The sequence below is a fragment of the Panicum virgatum genome, chromosome 9N (genome assembly GCF_016808335.1).
Source record: "Panicum virgatum strain AP13 chromosome 9N, P.virgatum_v5, whole genome shotgun sequence".
NCBI lineage: Eukaryota > Viridiplantae > Streptophyta > Magnoliopsida > Poales > Poaceae > Panicum > Panicum virgatum.
This window is the reverse complement of record NC_053153.1, coordinates 7,478,488-7,497,327: the sequence shown is the minus strand read 5'-3', so window position 1 is coordinate 7,497,327 and position 18,840 is coordinate 7,478,488. Positions and strand designations below refer to the sequence as shown.

General features: G+C 53.5%; 1 protein-coding gene across 1 annotated transcript; it reads left to right on the top strand.

Moving 5' to 3' along the window:
• Window positions 1-739: 739 nt before the first annotated feature.
• On the top strand, window positions 740-18,065 carry LOC120690064 (ABC transporter B family member 25). The gene is made up of 18 exons (XM_039972581.1): window positions 740-895; window positions 990-1,037; window positions 1,169-1,204; window positions 1,291-1,365; window positions 1,747-1,871; window positions 2,608-2,707; window positions 2,794-2,965; window positions 3,193-3,311; window positions 3,505-3,615; window positions 3,700-3,844; window positions 4,028-4,160; window positions 4,250-4,325; window positions 5,105-5,170; window positions 5,279-5,386; window positions 6,181-6,288; window positions 6,364-6,561; window positions 6,660-6,936; window positions 17,864-18,065. The coding sequence occupies exons 1-17, from the start codon at window positions 830-832 to the stop codon at window positions 6,918-6,920; spliced, it is 1,947 nt and encodes a 648-aa protein (XP_039828515.1). The 5' UTR covers window positions 740-829; the 3' UTR covers window positions 6,921-6,936; window positions 17,864-18,065.
• Window positions 18,066-18,840: the final 775 nt, after the last annotated feature.

The following is an 18,840-nucleotide window of genomic DNA, read 5'->3' as shown; positions in this document are numbered from 1 at the left end:
TTACAGCTCATCTATGTAAAAAATTTTGTAAATAGACTTCATTTAGTACTCCATACATGTGTCAAAACATTCGATATGACGGTTTTTTGTGTTTACGGGTTTATGGGGTGGGAACTAAACCGGGACTAATTAGTTCGAGATGGAAATTGCGTAGTAACTGTATGTGCCCGCTTGCATGAGCGTGTTTGTGCGTCAGACCGTCAGTAGATAAAGATGCACGACACATACTAGGTAAAGTGCATCACGTGGATGTTGCAGGCCAGCAGGGTAATCCGAGTGCAAGTGTGTTGCGCGCCTAGCTGTACTCCATTAAAAAAAAAGGGGCATTGAGGTAGGTAGATTCCTGTGCGACATGGGTCTCGAGTCCTGACGCCCAATGATCAAGCCGCAGATCCCCCAGCTAACCAACCAATCAGCCCTTCAAGCCTGATAATTTGCCAGGTGGGCACGCCGGATCGCGCACGTTGTCCTACACTGGCGGTTGCGCTAGCGCCTGTCCCAGTCGCGTCCGCGGCCCGGGTCGTTGGCCTTGGCCGTACGCGCGCTGCCTCCCCCCTCCCCTCCCCTCCCCTCCCTGCTGCCCTCTCGCCCTGTGATCGCGAGTTCGCGACCACCAGACCAGCGGCAGCGGCAGCAACCGCCCCGCGGCGCGGCGCGGCACGGGCACGGGCACGGGCACGGCGCTACGCAACAACAAAAGCAGGTCCTCTCGTCTGTCTCGTCTCGTCGTCTCCCCCTGTCCCGCGGCTCACCTCACCTCACCTCACTCCACCCTCGTTCGTCCCCCCCCCCCCCCCACTTCCGCGCGCAGACCGAGGGGGCGGCGGCGATGGGGAAGAACATGCGCATCAAGACGGCGCCCAAGGCCAACCGCGTCCCCCTCCTCGGCGACGGGGTGGACGCTCTATCTCTCCCCCTCTCCGCCTCGCAGCGCGGCGGCGGCTTGCTATTCGAATTTGGTTTCTGATTGCATGCGCTGGTGCGTGCAGGAGACGTCGAGGGCGCTCTCCGACCTGGAGGAGGGCAGCAACGTCCAGGTTCGGCGCCCAGCCCCGCCCTGCAAACCCCTCGCTCTCTTCCGCCCCCGCGCGGCCGCGCACAAACCAGCTGATTAACCTTCCCCTCTCTCTTGTTGTCTTTTTCATCGTCAAAATTGGAATTATCTCAGCCAGCGAACGTCGGGTTCTGTCGAGTTATCAAGTTGGTGAGTGAGCCCTGCTGCCTTGGATTTTTATCTCTGTCTCTTGTGCTGAGGTTGCTCGTGCTGATCGCGTGAGCACGGGTCTGCAGGCCAAGCATGACACCGGGAAGCTGGTCCTCGCCACCATAGCGCTGCTTGTAGCCTCCCTCAGCAACATTCTCGTTGTAGGTACCTGAAACTTGTTACAAAAAAAATATTATTGCTGCTAACAGTTTTTTTTTGTTAACTTTTTTGAAAAGAAAGGATACCTGCTGAATAAGCCTTTCCTGTCTTCATGAATGCTGAGCACTGCGTGCAGAGCTCTGGTTCCTCTATTAGCAATTAGCATGTATGTTGATTAAAATTCAGCTACTACTACGACTTAACGAGTCTTAATTAGTTTGAAATAAGTCGACTCTGTTGTTAGTATGAATCAGTGTTCAGTGGTACGAGTAAAATACAACCACCTTTTGGGCAATTGCTATTTTCATCATTCTCAAACAACATGGTCATCAAACATTCTTTTCATGTTGTAATGGATGGATCATCTTTGTGGTGTCCTACAGCCGAAATATGGTGGCAAGATAATTGACATTGTGTCAAGAGATGTTCGGCGCCCAGAAGATAAGGCTCAAGCCTTGGAGGACGTGAAGGGCACAATCTTGTACATTGTGATAATCGTTGTAGTCGGGTATCTTTCTTTCTTCAAAAAATTTACTTTGAAAATCATTATTAAATGCTCTGTACCATAGTCACAAAGTTCCTGGGTCGACCAGGTCGAGGAACGGGGTCGAGGGTCGTCACTTTATAAAATTATGGTACGAAGGGGGTATACATCTATGTAACGATAAATTATTATGTGGGACGCGACCCTGATTCATCGGGGTCCATATCTTCGGGTCGATAAAGACAAAAACTATATATATGCTACTAATGAAGAAACTAATCTGCACAAGCATATAAGAAACATATAAAAGAGTACATTTAGACCATGCTACACGTACCCAGCTCATTGTCTAACAAAAATCACACCAATCCACTGTTTTAACCTCCTTATCACAATTAAATCTGCTAGCAATGGGGCTGTGACCCCTTTCAAACCAGGACACGATCCAACCTTGAATGGGACACTGACCCTCTTCGACCCCGACCCTCGAATCGGAACGACGTTCCCGGGTCGAGGGACGAGGCATCGACCCCGAATCCTGTGACTATGCTCTGTACTTCAACCTTATGAGCTTCTTTTTGTTTCACTTTATGTTTAGTGGATCGAGTTATGCTGCAACCTTACTTTGCACTGATTAAACCATGTTTTCTTTTCTACATACACTCTCATTTAGAAAATGGAGTATGATTATGTAACATACCAAGTTAACTCTTTGGTGGATGCCTTGAATAGTTAAACATCATCTCTTACCCTGTTTCAGTTCAGTTTGCACGGCTCTTCGGGCATGGCTATTCAATTCTGCTAGTGAGAGAGTAGTCGCTCGACTTAGGAAGGACTTGTTCAGTCATCTCATAAACCAGGCAAGCAAGTCTGTTTTGTACAAAATTTAGCACTTATAGTCCTGCACCCAGGATCACTCATACTCTCTAGACTTATGCCACCACAGGAAATAGCGTTTTTTGATGTGACTAGGACCGGAGAGCTCTTAAGCAGGCTTTCTGAAGATACACAGATAATAAAGAATGCTGCTACAACCAACTTATCAGAGGCACTGCGCAATATCACTACTACAGCTATTGGTCTTGGTTTTATGTTTTCAACTTCGTGGAAGTTAACATGTAAGTAATATGTTTGTACTATATATATATAGAATTCATTGGCATTTTGTTCTGCTTTGGGAGGCTTAATGCACAGAATCTTTATATGCTTGGCTGAACTTCAGAAAGGAACATGGCTGGGCATGTGATACCATCAAATCATCAACATTTCTTTGAGCATTTTCTTTAATTTTTTTAAACCCACTGTAATTTGAACAGGGAAATCTCATTGATTACTATCTGCGCAGTGCTGGCACTTGTAATTGTCCCGGTTATATCAGTTGCTGTGCGTAGATTTGGACGATTTCTTCGTGAGCTTTCACATCAAACACAAGCTGCTGCAGCTGTAGCCTCATCCATAGCTGAGGTTTGTATACCAGAGCATCTTGTGGCTTGTGATTTGTTAATGAGCATTTGAGGAGGAGGTTTTCTCCGAACTCTTTATTTGGGCACTGTCACCAAAAACAATCAAATTGGTGTTTTCAGTTCTAACTGTAAGCATATAACAGAACCGTTGTTTCTTTGTATTTATGCCCTGATAAGTCTATACTACCATTCAGGAATCATTTGGTGCCATTCGCACGGTAAGATCCTTTGCTCAGGAATCTCACGAGACTTCACGCTATGGTGAAAAAGTAGAGGAGACGCTTAAACTTGGTCTCAAGCAAGCTGTGAGTTCCCAACCGTTTGTGTAAAATAGAACCACATTCCATAATTTAATGGTCTAATTCAATTCATGTTTTTCTTTTTTGTAGAAAGTTGTTGGCTTGTTTTCTGGAGGGCTTAATGCAGCATCAACCCTGTCAGTGGTTATTGTTGTTATTTATGGTGCCAATTTGACCATCAATGGTTACATGACAACTGGTTCTCTCACATCATTCATCTTATACAGCCTTACAGGTACTTTTCGCATCAACAGTATTTATATTGAACCTAGCATCATGCTTCATGCTTGATTTTGTATCTGTAAATATAAAATTCCACAATATTCATCATGTACACAGGGTGGCTCGTTTGGTTTTACATGTATCGTTTATAGTTTATTGATATTTACGAACAATTCAATTCCTTGTATGTACACAGTTGGTTCGTCAGTATCTGCCTTGTCAGGACTATACACAACTGTAATGAAAGCCTCTGGTGCAAGCCGTAGAGTTTTTCAACTTCTGGACCGTGTTTCCTCGATGCCAAACTCTGGGGACAAATGTCCGATAAAGTTAGTTTCTTTATCAGTTTTCTGGAGTGGTTGTACTTATTCAATAGCAGCACGCAGCACCTTTAATATTGATGATTCCTTTTTTTTAGTGAGAAAGATGGGGAAGTTGAGCTTGATGATGTCTGGTTTTCATATCCTTCTCGGCCTAGTCATATGATTCTTAAGGTATTTTCCAGAATACTGTGCAACTGACATGGATATTTACCAGATTTGACATTTTCTTCCCTTATGTGTAAATAATGTACGTCTGAAAGAGAAACAACGACCCAAACTTGCATCAGTTATCGTCCATATTCTTGTGGGCTTTTCCATGATTACCATATTAGTGGGCTCTCTTTTCCAAAACAAAAGGTTATTCCTTTTCATCATGTTTTCTCTCATTTTGTTTTGTTGTAATTCGTTCCTCTGTGTTCCTAGGTGATTGCTCTTTTGTGAAACCCAGTTGGTGCTGGCCAATGTCAAGCCTGTTTCATACTATTTCAGTATTCTGTCTACTTTAACTAGGGCTGTAGGCAGAGCTCTACCATTCTCACTCCAAAAGGAAAAAAATGCAGTGATATGCATGAATTCACATTGCGATGTTAACAAAAAAAAGTGAACTTAGTTTTGTTTAAAACACTGCTTTGATTGATGCATATGGGATTTTTTTAGAATGACAGATATTTCATTTTTGGTTTAAGCATAAATTATTAATTAAAGGAGATCCAATGTAAATCTGGCAGTGATAAGTGGGACAGCCCCCTTGTCAGACACAGCAAGGATGTTTGTGGCCACTTGGTGCTATTATTAGATCTACTTGTAAAATAAAGCCTACATGTTTCATAACAGAGTACAGTATACAGTCATTTACAAGCCTTATCAATATCACAACATACACTTTTCGTCCAGTACTTGCATGGTGACCATTGTAGTTATGCTTATGCCTGCTGTCAACAATATTGCAGGGAATAACACTGAAGTTAGCCCCGGGTTCAAAGGTCGCACTTGTCGGGCCAAGTGGTGGTGGTAAAGTAAGGATTTTTTTGTCCATGTGATAGTTACATGACACGCTTTGTCTTAATGTAATTGTACAAAGTGTACTCAAACTGCAGCCTCAATTGCAACATTATCTTTTGCAGACCACAATAGCAAATTTGATTGAACGGTTTTATGACCCTCTAAAGGGAAGGATCTTGCTTAATGGAGTACCCTTGGTAGAAATTTCGCATAAATATCTTCACAACAAGGTATGACATGCAACTATTTTTGTCATGTGGGAAAGATTATTTCAAGTCATATGGTGGAAAAGATTATTTTACCTAAGCTATGTTTCAAGGTTCAGAATACTGATCACTGATGATAGAATATTGTCCTGAACTGTCTATATGCAAGTTAGATCCTTTCATTCGTGCCAAAATTATAATTAGCTGTTCCACCTAACAGTCTGGACTCTGGTGAATCCAGTAATTCTGGCTAATGTAACTGATAATTTGGAATAGCGCTTGTCTGGAGTTTGGTGAACTGGAAAAAGTGAAACTAGACTTTGGTTCTGAATTGTAACCAGGACTGTCAGCAGCTGTTCAAATGTATCTTGTAATGGGTGCTTAGTTTTCTATTGTCTGTACTATGCAATGTTGGGATTAAAAACAAGCAGCCTACCTATCTAAATCTGTAGCTATTTTAACTGTGAGGTTAAGAGAACCTATAGGTTTCTATTTTCAGTAAATTTTGTTTAATTATCACGTGGCCAATTTTAACATAAAAAATTCCATACTTATTGTGTTTTATTTTTTTTTTAAACAATGTTTCTTTCATTTTTTTCAGACAATTTGTTACAAATCAACAAGTAAATTGATAATTTGTAGGAATTAAAGGAAAGCCCTTGAAAAGGTTCTATATTATATGAGCACTGCGCTGCAAACCCTGACTCCCTGAGATTATTTTTCTGGCAATTACAATTACAAGTACAGTTATTAATATGGATATTCACTGAGTTCAGAGAAGGTCCTTATGTTTCCTAATGTTTACTGACTGATTTCAGGTAAGCATAGTCAGTCAGGAGCCTACACTCTTTAACTGCACCATCGAAGAGAACATTGCTTATGGATTAGAGGGCAAAGCTAACTTTGCTGATGTTGAGAGCGCAGCGGTAAGTATCTGCATTCAGAAAACTATTGCATGACTGCAGGATTTTACATCCTTATCAACTATCTTTATGATGCAGAAAATGGCGAACGCACACAACTTCATATGCAGCTTTCCGGACCAATACAAGACCGTAGTTGGCGAACGAGGGATCAGGTTATCTGGCGGGCAGAAGCAGAGGATCGCTATCGCGAGAGCTTTGCTTATGAACCCACGAGTGCTTCTCCTGGATGAGGCTACCAGTGCCCTGGACGCCGAGAGCGAATATCTTGTCCAGGTAAGCACTTCTCATCTCCTGAACAGCTGAACTGCTGATTCCAGCCAGAACCAAACAGCACCCTTACTACAGTGCTCTTGTTTCCCTACTTGTCACAGGACGCAATGGACTCGTTGATGAAAGGGAGAACCGTTCTAGTGATAGCTCACCGGCTCTCGACCGTGAAGAGTGCCGACACCGTCGCCGTCATCTCCGACGGCCAAATTGTGGAGAGAGGCACGCACTACGAGCTCCTCGCCCGCGACGGCATCTACACCGCCTTGGTGAAGAGGCAGCTGCAAGGGCCGAAGTTCGAGGCCACCAGCAGCATCAGTGAGGCGGGCGAAATACAAGCCGAACCTAGCAGCAATGGGCAATAGCCCTTCGCGATGATAGGTGCCCTGGATACCCCTCTAAGTTAATGTATTGGAGAGAATAATTGTGTCTATTCCTCCAACCCTAGAAAGGTGGATAATATGGAACCTATACATGAGCCTCTAGATGGGCCTCTATACATGGGCCATAAGGCCACTCACACATAAACCAACCCTCCCCCTCCCCCGCAGTCTGAACTACCGGCGCAGCGGTATTCAAGACTGGACAATAAAAAAAGCACACACAGGGCAAACACCCCCCTGCAGGCACAACTAGCCACCTGCTACGTTGAGGCTGGAGCGAAACTCCGAGAAAGTCGAGGAGGGGAGACCTTGGTGAAGATGTTAGCAAACTGGGAGGTGGTCAGGACATGGAGGACCCGAACATCGCCGATAGCGACCCTGTCGCGAACGAAGTGCAAGTCGATCTCCACTTGCTTCGTCCGCTGATGCTGAACGGGGTTGGTGGAGAGATACATGGCACTGACGTTATCGCAGTAGACTAGCGTGCTCTTGGCGAGTGGGCTGTGGAGCTTTGCCAAGAGCTGTCGTAGCCAGGACGTCTCCGCCATGCCGTTAGCAACAGCCCGGTACTCCGCATCGGCACTGGAGCGGGAGACAACCGGCTGCCGCTTGGACGACCAGGAGACCAAGTTGCCGCCCAGGAAGACGGCGTAGCCGGAAGTGGAGCGGCGAGTGTCCGAACAGCCAGCCCAGTCAGCGTCGGTGTAGACAACCAGCTCAGCAGAGGACGAGCGGAGGAGGATCAGGCTGAGGTCCACAGTGCCACGGACGTAGCGGAGGAGACGCTTCAGCGCAGCAAGGTGTGACTCTCGGGGATCATGCATATGGAGACAGACCTGCTGAACAGCGTAGGTGAGATCCGGCCTGGTGAAGGTGAGGTACTGCAAGGCACCGGCCAGACTCCGGTAGGCAGTAGGATCAGCCACAGGATCCCCAAATCAGCAGACAGCTTCGCCTGAGTGTCGACAGGAGTGGAGCAGGGCTTGCAATCAGTCATCTCAGCCCGCTCCAGAATATCGAGGGCATACTGCCGCTGGTGAAGGAGGAGGCCAGACGGGCGAGACTCAACAGTGACGCCCAAGAAGTGGTGGAGCTGGCCAAGATTCTTCATAGCAAACTCCTGCTGCAGAGAGGAGACAACGCGCTGAAGCAACTGCTGACTGGAAGCTGTGAGCACAATGTCATCGACATAGAGTAGCAGATAGGTAATCTCATCCCCACGGCGGTAGATGAAGAGAGATGTGTCAGACTTGGCCTCGGTGAACCCCAATGTCAGCAAGAACGTGGCGAACCGAGAATACCAAGCCCGAGGAGCCTGCTTCATACCATAGAGAGACTTGTTGAACCGGCAGACCATGTCCGGACGACTGGAGTCCACAAATCCTGCCGGCTGAGAGCAGTAGACTATCTCTGACAGAGTGCCATGAAGAAACGCATTCTTCACATCCAACTAGTGCACAGGCCAAGAGCGAGAGAGCGCAAGCGAGAGGACCGTGCGCACAGTAGCAGGCTTCACCACTAGACTGAAGGTCTCATCATAGTCCACACCAGGCCGCTGGGTGAAACCCCGGAGAACCCAACGAGTCTTGTAGCGCTCTAGTGTGCCGTCAGCCCGACGCTTATGCGTCCAGATCCACTTGCCTGTGACCACATTGCAACCAAACGGACGCGGCACGAGGTCCCACGTCTGGTTAGCAAGAAGAGCTGCGTACTCATCTTACATCGCGTGACGCCAATGAGGATCCGCCAGGGCATCGCAAACAGAGGAGGGTACCGGAGAGACCCGCGGCTCCCCCTGGTGGCGGAGAGAGTCGCGGCCTGAGACGCCATCCGCCAAGTCACCATGGGATGGATATGTCGAGGATCCCGATGGATGACTGGTGGGTGGTACACTGCCAGCTCGACACGAGAGCGAGGCGGTGGAGGCGGCGGCGGCGACGGCTCCGGTGTAGGCGTCGCTGGGGCCTCCGGAGCCGGCGGCGGCGCCGGTGTCGGCGCCGAACGACGCCAGTACACCTACACCGGCTGAGCGTACTGCGGCGGCGCCGGTGCCGACGCCGAACGACGCTGGTACACCTGCACCGGCTGATCGTACCGCGCAGGTGCAAGGGGAGGCATCGGGGCCACGCTTGGCACAGCAGGGGACCTCGGGGCCGCGCACGGCACGACAGGAGGTCCTGGGGCCGCGCGTGGTGCGACAGCGGGCACCGGGGCCGCACTGGGCGCAGTAGGGATCACCGGAAGCGGTGCCGGTGCATCGGGAAAACCTACAGGGAAAGGACAGACAGGTAAAGGTGGCTGAACCACCGGGTCAGTCAAAAACAGCGACTCCAGCTCGGGGTCAGGAGAAGGTGTGGAGGAGGTGGAGTAGGGGAAATCCGACTCATCAAACACGACGTGTCGGGAGATCAGGACGCGGCGAGAGGTGAGGTCAAAGCATCGGTACCCCTTGTGGTCAGGGGAGTAACCAAGAAACACACAACGAGTCGAGCGGGGCGCCAGGTTGTGAGAAGTAGTGGCGGAGATGTTAGGGTAACATGCACACTCGAAGACCCGAAGGTGGTCGCAGCGAGGAGGGGTACCGAAAAGAGCGTGGTGTGGAGTGGGAGCAGGAGAAGTAGTGAAGGGAAGGCGGTTAAGCAAGTAGGTGGCGGTGTGAAGGCTCTCAGCCCAGAAGCGCGGGGGCAGAGAGGCCTGGATCAGAAGGGTGCGAACGACGTCGTTCGTCATGCGAATCATCCGCTCAGCCTTGCCGTTCTGAGGAGAGGTATACGGACAAGACATACGCAGCTGAACACTCCGAGAGAGGAAGAAGGAACGGGGGGTGGAGTTATCGAACTCACGCATGTTGTCACACTGGACGGCCTTAATGGTGAGGCCGAACTGAGTGGACACCCAGGCAAAGAAGTGGAGGAGGGTGGGGAAGGTCTCAGACTTGGCGCGCAAAGAAAAAGTCCAAGAATAATGAGAAACATCATCAACCACCACCAGATAATATTTATAACCCGACATGCTGAGTACAGGAGATGTCCACAGATCACAGTGAACAAGATCGAAGGCATGCGCAGCATGCGAAGAAGACGAAGAAAAATGATGTCTGACATGACGACCTAACTGGCACGCATGACAAAGGTGCTTAGAAGGAGTCCTAGTACATGGAACATCGGTACTACGACTAAGCCTAGCCAAAACATCGCGGCCGGGGTGACCAAGCCGGCGATGCCAGGTGGTGGAAGACGGCGTCACGGCAAACGTAGCAAACGAAGAAGAAGTCGAAGGCGGAGCAGCGGAAGCAGGAAGTCGAAGGGTGTAAAGGGCCCCGAGCTGTCACATCGGAGGAGCGGACGCCGGGAAGCCAAATCCTTCACAATAAGACCAGAAGAGTCAAATTCAATGGAACAAAAATTGTCAGCAGTAAACTGGCAAATGGAAAGAAGGTTGTGAACCATCTGATGAGCAACAAGGACATTGGAAGACGAAAAGAGCCAGGAGCAGAACCCACGGCGGTGACAGGAAGATAAGACCCATCACCAACCATGATGGAAGAAGGACAAGAGGGGTGTGGGGGTCGGACAGAGGAGAGGATACCGGCATCTAGGTGGTGTGGAAGGAGGCACCCGAGTCGGCGATCCACTCGGTGCTGACCGGCGGCGTCAGTCCCATGGTGCTGAAGGACTGCGCCAGAGCGGCCTGGTCCCAACCCCCAGGCCAGGTCGGCTGCTGGCTGGGCTGAGCGGGCGGGGTCCAGGATGGTGCGAAGAGGGGATCCGCACCGGTGCACATGTCCGCCGGCTGGAGCTGAGGATGAGGCCCACCACCCGGACCCTGGAAGGGCCACATCGAGATGCGCCCTGACCATGGGTTGCTGAAGGATGGTCAGGGCGTACCTCCAAGGGCAGGGGCGGGAGCAGGAGCCGGGGTCGGCACGCCTCGACGACCCCCACCAGTACCGGTACCCCCAGAAGCAGGGCCACAGTACCACCACCACCCCGTCCCCCCCCCCCCCCCCGCCGCCGACGACGTCCACGCCCCCCACCACCTCCGGTCTGCCCGGCGGGAGCAGCACCAAGGAGGGAGGTGGCAGGAGCGGCGGAGGAAGCCGGTGGAGTAGCAACGAGCGCGGTGGGGGTGGACGAGGACGATCCGGGCGCGAGACCCCTAGTGATCTCCTCTAGGGCGAGATCGTCCCGGACCTGCAGGAAGGAGGGGAAGGGCCTCTGGCGGGTGATCCATGTCTTCAGGTGGTCATAGGTGCTGCTCAGGCCTCGCACGACATTGAGCACCAAGACCTGATCGGACACCGAACACCCGAGGTCGTGAAGAGCATCAGCCATGCTCTTCATCCACCGGCAGAACTCACCGACGGAGAGGTCCCCCTGCTCGAAGGTGCGGAAGCTGGCGTCGAGCTGGAGAGCGCGGAACTCAGCGTTGCCGAGGAACTACCCCTCTAGCGCCAGCCAGGCCTGTCGAACGGTGCCGCCGTGGGTCCTGACGAGGTCCTGAAGATCTAGGGAGATGGTCCCAAAGATCCAGGACATGGCGACGCTATCGAGGCGCAGCCATACCACGTCCCGCGCCTCGATCGGCGAGTCAACGGGGACGTGGTTGTCGAGGGCGTAGCGGCGGAGGGTGAGGAGGACCTGGTCCCGTCAGCGTCCGTATGAGGACGTGGGGTCGAGGAGGACGGTGACCAGGGCCCTAATGTTCTGGACGCCGGCGGCCTGGAGGTGGAGCTGGGCGACCATGAGGTCGGTCGGGTCCTGCCGGGGTCCAGATCCAGCGGGCGGGGCCTGGTGGGAGGAAGAAGCGCCGTGCTCGGGGACGACGGGCAGCTGGCCGGAGGAGACGCGGAAGTAGTGCTCCTCGGCTACCCGGAGGGCGAGAGCATCGGCCGTGGCACGCTCGCGCTCCCAAGCGAGGGCAGCCACGCGAACCCGCTCCTGGGCCACCGAAGCCTCCGATTTGGCGGCGAGGAGGGCCGCGGCGAGAGCGGCGTCAGCCTGCTGGCCTCGGAGAGTGGCGGCGGCGAGCGGAGCATCCGCGGACGCCATCCCGAGCCCGGACCACGCGGGAGCGGGCGTGGGGAGGATCGCAGGAAGGGCGGCGTCGGCGGCAGGCTGCTTGCCGACAGCGACGGCGGCGCGGTGGGCGGCGCTGTCCCCCGCGCCAGCTGCCGCGCGCGCATCGAGGCCCCCCTCTCCCTCCGGTGTTGTGGTGCGGCGGGCGGCGGCGGCGGCGCGTCGATCTCCACGTCGAGCCCCCCTCCGGTGCTGGGGTGCGGCGGACAGCGGCAGCGCATCGAGCTCCGCGCCGCGCACGTCGAGGCCCCCCTCCGGCGCTGGGGTTCGGCGGCGCGTCGAGCTTCGTGTCGCGCACGTCGAGAGCCCCCCCCCCCTCCGGTGCTGGGGTGCGGCGGGATGGCGGCGGCGCGTCGCACGTCGAGGGCACCCCCTCCGGTGCTGCGGTTCGAGCGGAGCTAGTCCTCAAGGTCCTCGGCAAGGGCGGCGCGTTCCGGCGCTGAAAGGAAGAAGAGGGAGGTGGGAGAAGATGGGTGGGTCCCACCAGTCGTAGAGATAGGACATGGGAGACATCTGAGATAAGGTAGGGGTAGATGGTCTTTTCGCATGCCCGCTCCATGCTGGCCAGCTGACTTGGCATGCCACGTCGGCAAAATTGGCAAATAGTTAGCTTCGCGTTCAGTAGGATGGCAAAAAATTAGGTTTATTTGGAAGGATGGCAAACGAGCATGTGCTGTTCGTAAGGATGGCAAATAGTTAAAAAACCCTCCAATCACCACTGTCTCACGCCTCTTGCTGTCTCATCCATCATCTCTGTATCTCATGGCGCCGCTCTCTCTCCATCTCATGGAGGCCGACGCAGGGAGGCAGCATGCGGCTGGCATGGGGAGGCAGCTCGGCGGGCGCGGGGACGGGCGGGGCGGGGAGGCAGCTCGGCGCAGGAGGCAGGCGGCCGGCGCGGAGGTGACCCATTGCGGGCGCGGCGGCGGCTCCGTGGCCGACGGCCAGATCCGCCCAGGCAAGGCTTGACGGTCGGATGGACGAAGGCCGGCGGATGAGCGGCGTGCGCACCCGTCGGCAGGTACTCGCCATCGACCGTTTCCTCCCGCGCTCTCCAGAAAACCGTAGGGTGGATCACCGGATCCCTGCTGTCAACGAGCCGTCCTCCAACGGGGCTCCGAAGTCGTCTGCTCGCGTGGGAGAACGCGCCCGTTCCATCGCCTGGCGAGACGACGACGCACGGAAGCCGACGACAAGATCTCCGGATCTGAGGCATTGAAGGCCAAAGTGTAGTTTATAATATATCTCTGGGTCCACATGTCGGGGCCCCGCTTAGTGTATGTGCTCCACTTGAACATATAAAATGGAGAGCACGCCCGCTAGAACTCAAGCTGTCGGTACCATAGGAATGGGGTACCCCCTCTTGCTATGTCTAGACAAGAGTCTCGTAGTTATCCTTAACTATGCCCTGACGACCGAGCAGCCGGACCCCTGTGGTCCGGAGCCCTACTTACCCGGCAAATGGCCCCGGATCCGCTCCCCGCTTGGGGAAGGTCCGGTGATGCCACATGTCCCGGAGGAGGTAGCCCTCAGCCAAAACAGCTGGGGCCCCGGACCTCCCAGGGAGTACCGGACTCCCGCCGGGTCCCGGGCCCCTCAGCAGGGAGGAACCGACACCCTACCTGAGGCTGGTCCGGAGCCGCCACGTGTCCGTAGGTACGGGCACGTGCGCGGGGCCGCATGGCTTCGACTGGAAGCCACGCCCACCTTTTGCATTTAATGCGGTAGGCGGAAGTGCGCTCTGCCACAGCAGAGCCCGAGGCGGCTTTTGCCAGGTTGCACTATTGGTCGCGTGTTACCAAGGAGCGCAGAGCAGTCACTGGCGCCGCCCACGCCGCGGATATCAGTCTACTATGCCAATTGGACGCGACGGCTCAGCTTCGCCCATTATGACGCCTACACGGTAGCCTCGACAGACTATGCCGCAAGCTACATTGCCCCAACGGGCGTCTCGCCGATGGGACAGTTGAGAAACCCCCCTCGGTCAGAGAGTCTACAGGGCAATGAAGCGTATCCGAGAAGAGATTCTCAACCGCTGTAGCTCCATTGAAGCTTCCTACGTAGTATATTATACATCCTTGTTGAGCCCACCTGTCGGGGTCCGACGCCTGTGTACGCGTCCTCCTTGTACTATAAAAGGGGGACGCCCGCTAGAGAAGGACTCAAGCCCGGCTGGGCAGAGATATAGACTCATTCATACTAAGAGTAATACATCACACAGTGGATGTAGGGTATTACGCTCCGGCGGCCCGAACCACTCTAAATCCGTGTGTTCTTGCGTTCTTGCCCCCAAGCTAGATCGGCCTAATCGCTTTGCACTTTCCCGAGTACTTTCCCTTTGGGATTAGGCGGGTGCATTCCGCCACTCGGCTGTGGGTACCCCCAAAAAGCCCACGACACAAGCTCTCGGACACAAGCAATACAACACTCAGTGGACGTAGGGTATTACGCTTCGGCGGCCCGAACCACTCTAAACGCTGGTGTTCATTGTGTTCTAGATCGAGATCGAACTATGCGCAGCTACCCCTCGAGTTCATACTCCCTTAGGGCTTAGGCGGGTTGCATTCCGCCACCTGGCTGTGGGTTAGCACACCACGACATTTGGCGCGCCAGATAGGGGCACTTTAGCTAGTTTTAGTTCATCTCTTGCTCATCTCCATGGTTCGGATGGTTGAGCACTCCCACCACGACGACGACGTGGAGATGACGGAGGGTGTGATGTCATCCGCGCCACGCGCCTCTCGCCTTCCTGCGCCTGGGGCAACCGTGCCCGTGGAGCAGCCACCGTCGGCAGCGGCGCGCGCTGCACGTCGGCGAGAGTCAGGGCGCCCGTCAAGGGCCCCCTCACAAGCTGCGAGCGGCGGAGCGACAAATCCCAGCTCGCAGCATACCTCACTCATGTGAGGAAGCCTGCTCCGGCGGAAAGCCGACTCCGGTCGCACCAAGCCCGCTCCGGCAGAAAGCCGACTCCGGTTGCACCAAGCCCGCTCCGGCGAAAAGCCGACTCCGGTCGCACCAAGCCCGTTCCGACGGAAAGCCGACTCCGGTCGCACCAAGCCCGCTCCGGCAGAAAGCCGACTCCGATCGCACCAAGCCCATTCCGGCGAAAAGCCCACTCCGGTCGCACTAAGCCGAATATGGTGGCTCTCTCCGACGTTAAGCCGACTCCGGTCGCACCCCCGACTCTACATCTCTGTAAGTCCTACCCTTAGAGGCCCAGCAGGGAATAAAACATTTTCCTTTATAACTAGGTAGTACTTCCGTGTGGTCCAGTCTGGTGAGCCTCCCCCGTGGAGGGGTCCGGACCTCTGCAAACCAGGTTCAGGGAAGCATACTCACCCCCCGGAGAGGTCCGGAGCCGTGTAGCCGCTTAGCCTGGTTCCGTACCCTAAGCCTGCATGCTCTACCTCCCTAGGGCGAGTACCGTAGTACCTAAGACTGGGGGCCCGGAGGTCCATACAGCTCCGTCCTCATAAACCCGTGTTCTGGCTTACATCGCACATCTCATGTACATCTAGTTATAAAGGAAAAGTTTATTCTCAGTTCGCCTCTAAGGATGTTATATTCCAATTCCAGTCTACGCATTCTGTTTGCGCTAACCCCCACGTGGCTTCTTACTCTTGTGCGGTGATTGTGGTCCGAATTGAGTTGGCTAGTTAGTGACTTAACTCGAGATCCCTCATGGAAGAGAGGGGTTCGGACCTCTGGGAACCTGCAGGTTCAGGGAAGCGCACTCATTCTCCGGGGAGGTCCGGAGCCGTATAGCCGGTTAGCCTGGTTCCGTACCCTAAGCCTGCACGCACCACCTCCTGTGAATAAGTGCCGTAGTACCTAGGACTGGGAACCTGGAGGTCCGGACTTTCTCTTAACCTAAAGGCCGGCCGCTTGAGCTCCGGTCACTGAACCTAGCTGTCTATCTCAAAGGATTACAGCCAACAGGATTTGGGACCTGTGGGCACGCTACTAAGCATCCACCTTGAGTCATGTGCAGGTCCAAACGTGATGATGCAGCAGGTGACCCAAAGGATGGACAACGCAGGCCAAGACCCTTGCGGCGCGCACGGCTGGGCGTCAGAAGCAGCCAAGTTGCTCACAGTAGTGGCCCCACCTGTGGGTTCGTTGCCTCTCCCGAGGCGGGGCCGGGAGCCTCTGTCGGTACCCTGCAGCTGGGGTACCCACTCCTACTGTGCCAAGACTCGCGTAGTTATCCGTAACTACGCCCTAAGGAGCTGAGCAGCCGGACCCCTGGGGTCCGACTCCATCTCACCGGACCAACGGTCCCGGACCCGCTTCCCGCTCGGGGACGGGTCCGGTGTCACCACGTGTCCCAAAGGTGGAAATGCTCAGCACCTGTGACCGCGGACCCGGACTCCCGCAGATGGGTCCGGGACCTCCACGTGCCTATCCGGTCCCCCGTGAGCTCTCGGCTCAGCTAGCTGCTTGGGAGGGGTCCGGAGCCGCCACGTGTCACGCAGACGCGGGCGCGGGCGCAAGCCTTCCACTGGAAGCTCCCTCACCCACTCGCATTAAGTGCGAGTGGTTGAGGCGGGCTCTGCTGCCTCTGGGCACGGGGCAGCTTTTGTCAGTCCACACTGTGGATCGCCAGTTACCGAGGCGGCTCGTCAGTTACCAAGGCAAGCATTAAAGACTCAGCGCCGCGCGCATGGGCGACGAGTCATGATGACCAGCTACTGACTGGGACAACAGTGCACGTTGCTACAGTGGACTGAGCCAGTAGTTCGGCGTTTCATCATGACCTCGACGTGCGGCTGTAGAGGCTAGACTCTACTCTGACAGGACAGCTCAAGACCATTCCTGGTCAGAAGCTACGCACGGAAGCCGACGACAAGATCTCCAGATCTGAGGCATTGAAGGCCAAAGTGTAGTTTATAATACATCGCCGGGTCCACATGTCGGGGCCCCGCTCAGTGTATGTGCTCCCCTTGGACATATAAAAGGGAGAGCACGCCCGCTAGAACTCAAGCTCTCGGACACAAGCAATACAACACTCAGTGGACGTAGGGTATTATGCTTCGGCGGCCCGAACCACTCTAAACGCTGGTGTTCATTGTGTTCTAGATCGAGATCGAACTAAGCGCAGCTACCCCTCGAGTTCATACTCCCTTAGGGCTTAGACGGGTGCATTCCGCCACCCGGCTGTGGGTTAGCACACCACGACAGCATTGTTGATCGAGGATTGAACAGTACTAATCACATGCCGAAAGTAGGAAGTAGTCGAAACCGGTAAGTTGTAGACCTGATTTACAACGATATTTTGAATTGCTACTTGCTACTCTGGGCGTGGCATGAAGGCGGGTGTTGGATAGTATGTCACCTCCGGGATCTCTGGGAGTTCGCCGTGAGGGGCACTTCACCTGAGTTTTGGCAGGTGTGGTTCAGATGTCGTGGTAATGATGAGAACAGTTGACATGTGTGGTCCGGTGTGGCTTGCATGTGTCGTGTGAGTTAGGTCTACCTTGCAAGGTTAAATCGGATCGATTCGCCGTGACTCACGGATATGAGAGCCTTGGTCACTGTGTCACATCGTTGTAAAGAAGTGGAATGGAAATAGAAATGTGATGATCTGAGATATGATTATGTATTCTTGGAAGTTAATATGATATACCATGCTTGCTCTAGATGATTATGCAAACTGGGTTGGTATTGGTACAACAAACTTGAGCTAAAATATTGAAAGTAAGGATCCACTATTAGTAGCTTTTCAGCAAAATAACTCCAGAGCCAAACAGCTTTGCATGTCTAGGAGTCGGCTAAGTATATACCACTAGTCGGGTAAGTCTTGCTGAGTATTAGTATACTGAGGGTTTGTTGTCACCATGTTTTCAGATAGCTGCTGCTGGTTGAAGCTAACCAGGACTCATGTCGGTGGGCTCGATGTGACATTCTCCCGAATGCGTAGATATAGTTGTTTTCAAACTGAGCTCCTATTTAAATTTCCGCTGCATGTTGAACTCGGATAATTACTTCAAACTTATTTTGTAAAGCTCTGCATTGTAATTTAAATTTGGAAACTTTTGTCTGCTTGTAATCATCTGTGCTCGCCTTCGTGCGAGACTTTCAGTGTTTTCGATCCTTAACCCAACAGGTTGTCGGATTACACCGTTTTAAGTGCGCGGTAACTTGATTAACGCTTAAGATGATAGTTAGCGCACTTAGCCCGGTTTAATTTTGGTGGTTCTGTCACACTCCCCATGCCACCTCAGTGCGCCGCTCTCCGCCTGCCGTGGAGGGCACAGATGGCGGATCTAGGCCGGTGACGTCGAGGCGAAGCAATGGGCGGCGGATCCGGTCCAGCGACGTCGAGGTGGATTGGCGGGCGGCGGATCCGGGCGGCGGCGTCGAGGCGGTGCAGCAGTTGGCAGATCTGGGCGGCGGCATGGAGCGGGTAGCGGATTCGGACGCTGGTGTCGAATTGGCAGCGGCGGCGGCGACGGTGCTAGTGTCAAGGCGTCAGCGCAAACGACGGCTGGAGCGAGACGGACGGAGGCGACATCCAAGCATAGGCGCGGGCGGTGGGAACGCCCGGTGGCGTCCACCGCCATGGGGTGCCGTCTTTCTTTTTTTTCTCAATTTTCCTTTTTTCCCCTCATTTTTTCCCTTTTCGGTTTCCTTCCACGTTTTCTTCCTACGTAGCCGAGCGCGTTATTCACCTAGTTTGTATGATGCCACAATGTTAACAGTCTCAAGGAGTGGCTGTGTGCTCACCTTCTAGATGGATGTTAGATTTATCACTTAGGGGCCTTGCTCCAAACCTGCAGAAGAACATAAAATTGACTACTGACGCAAAAGTAAAATGGACAAAA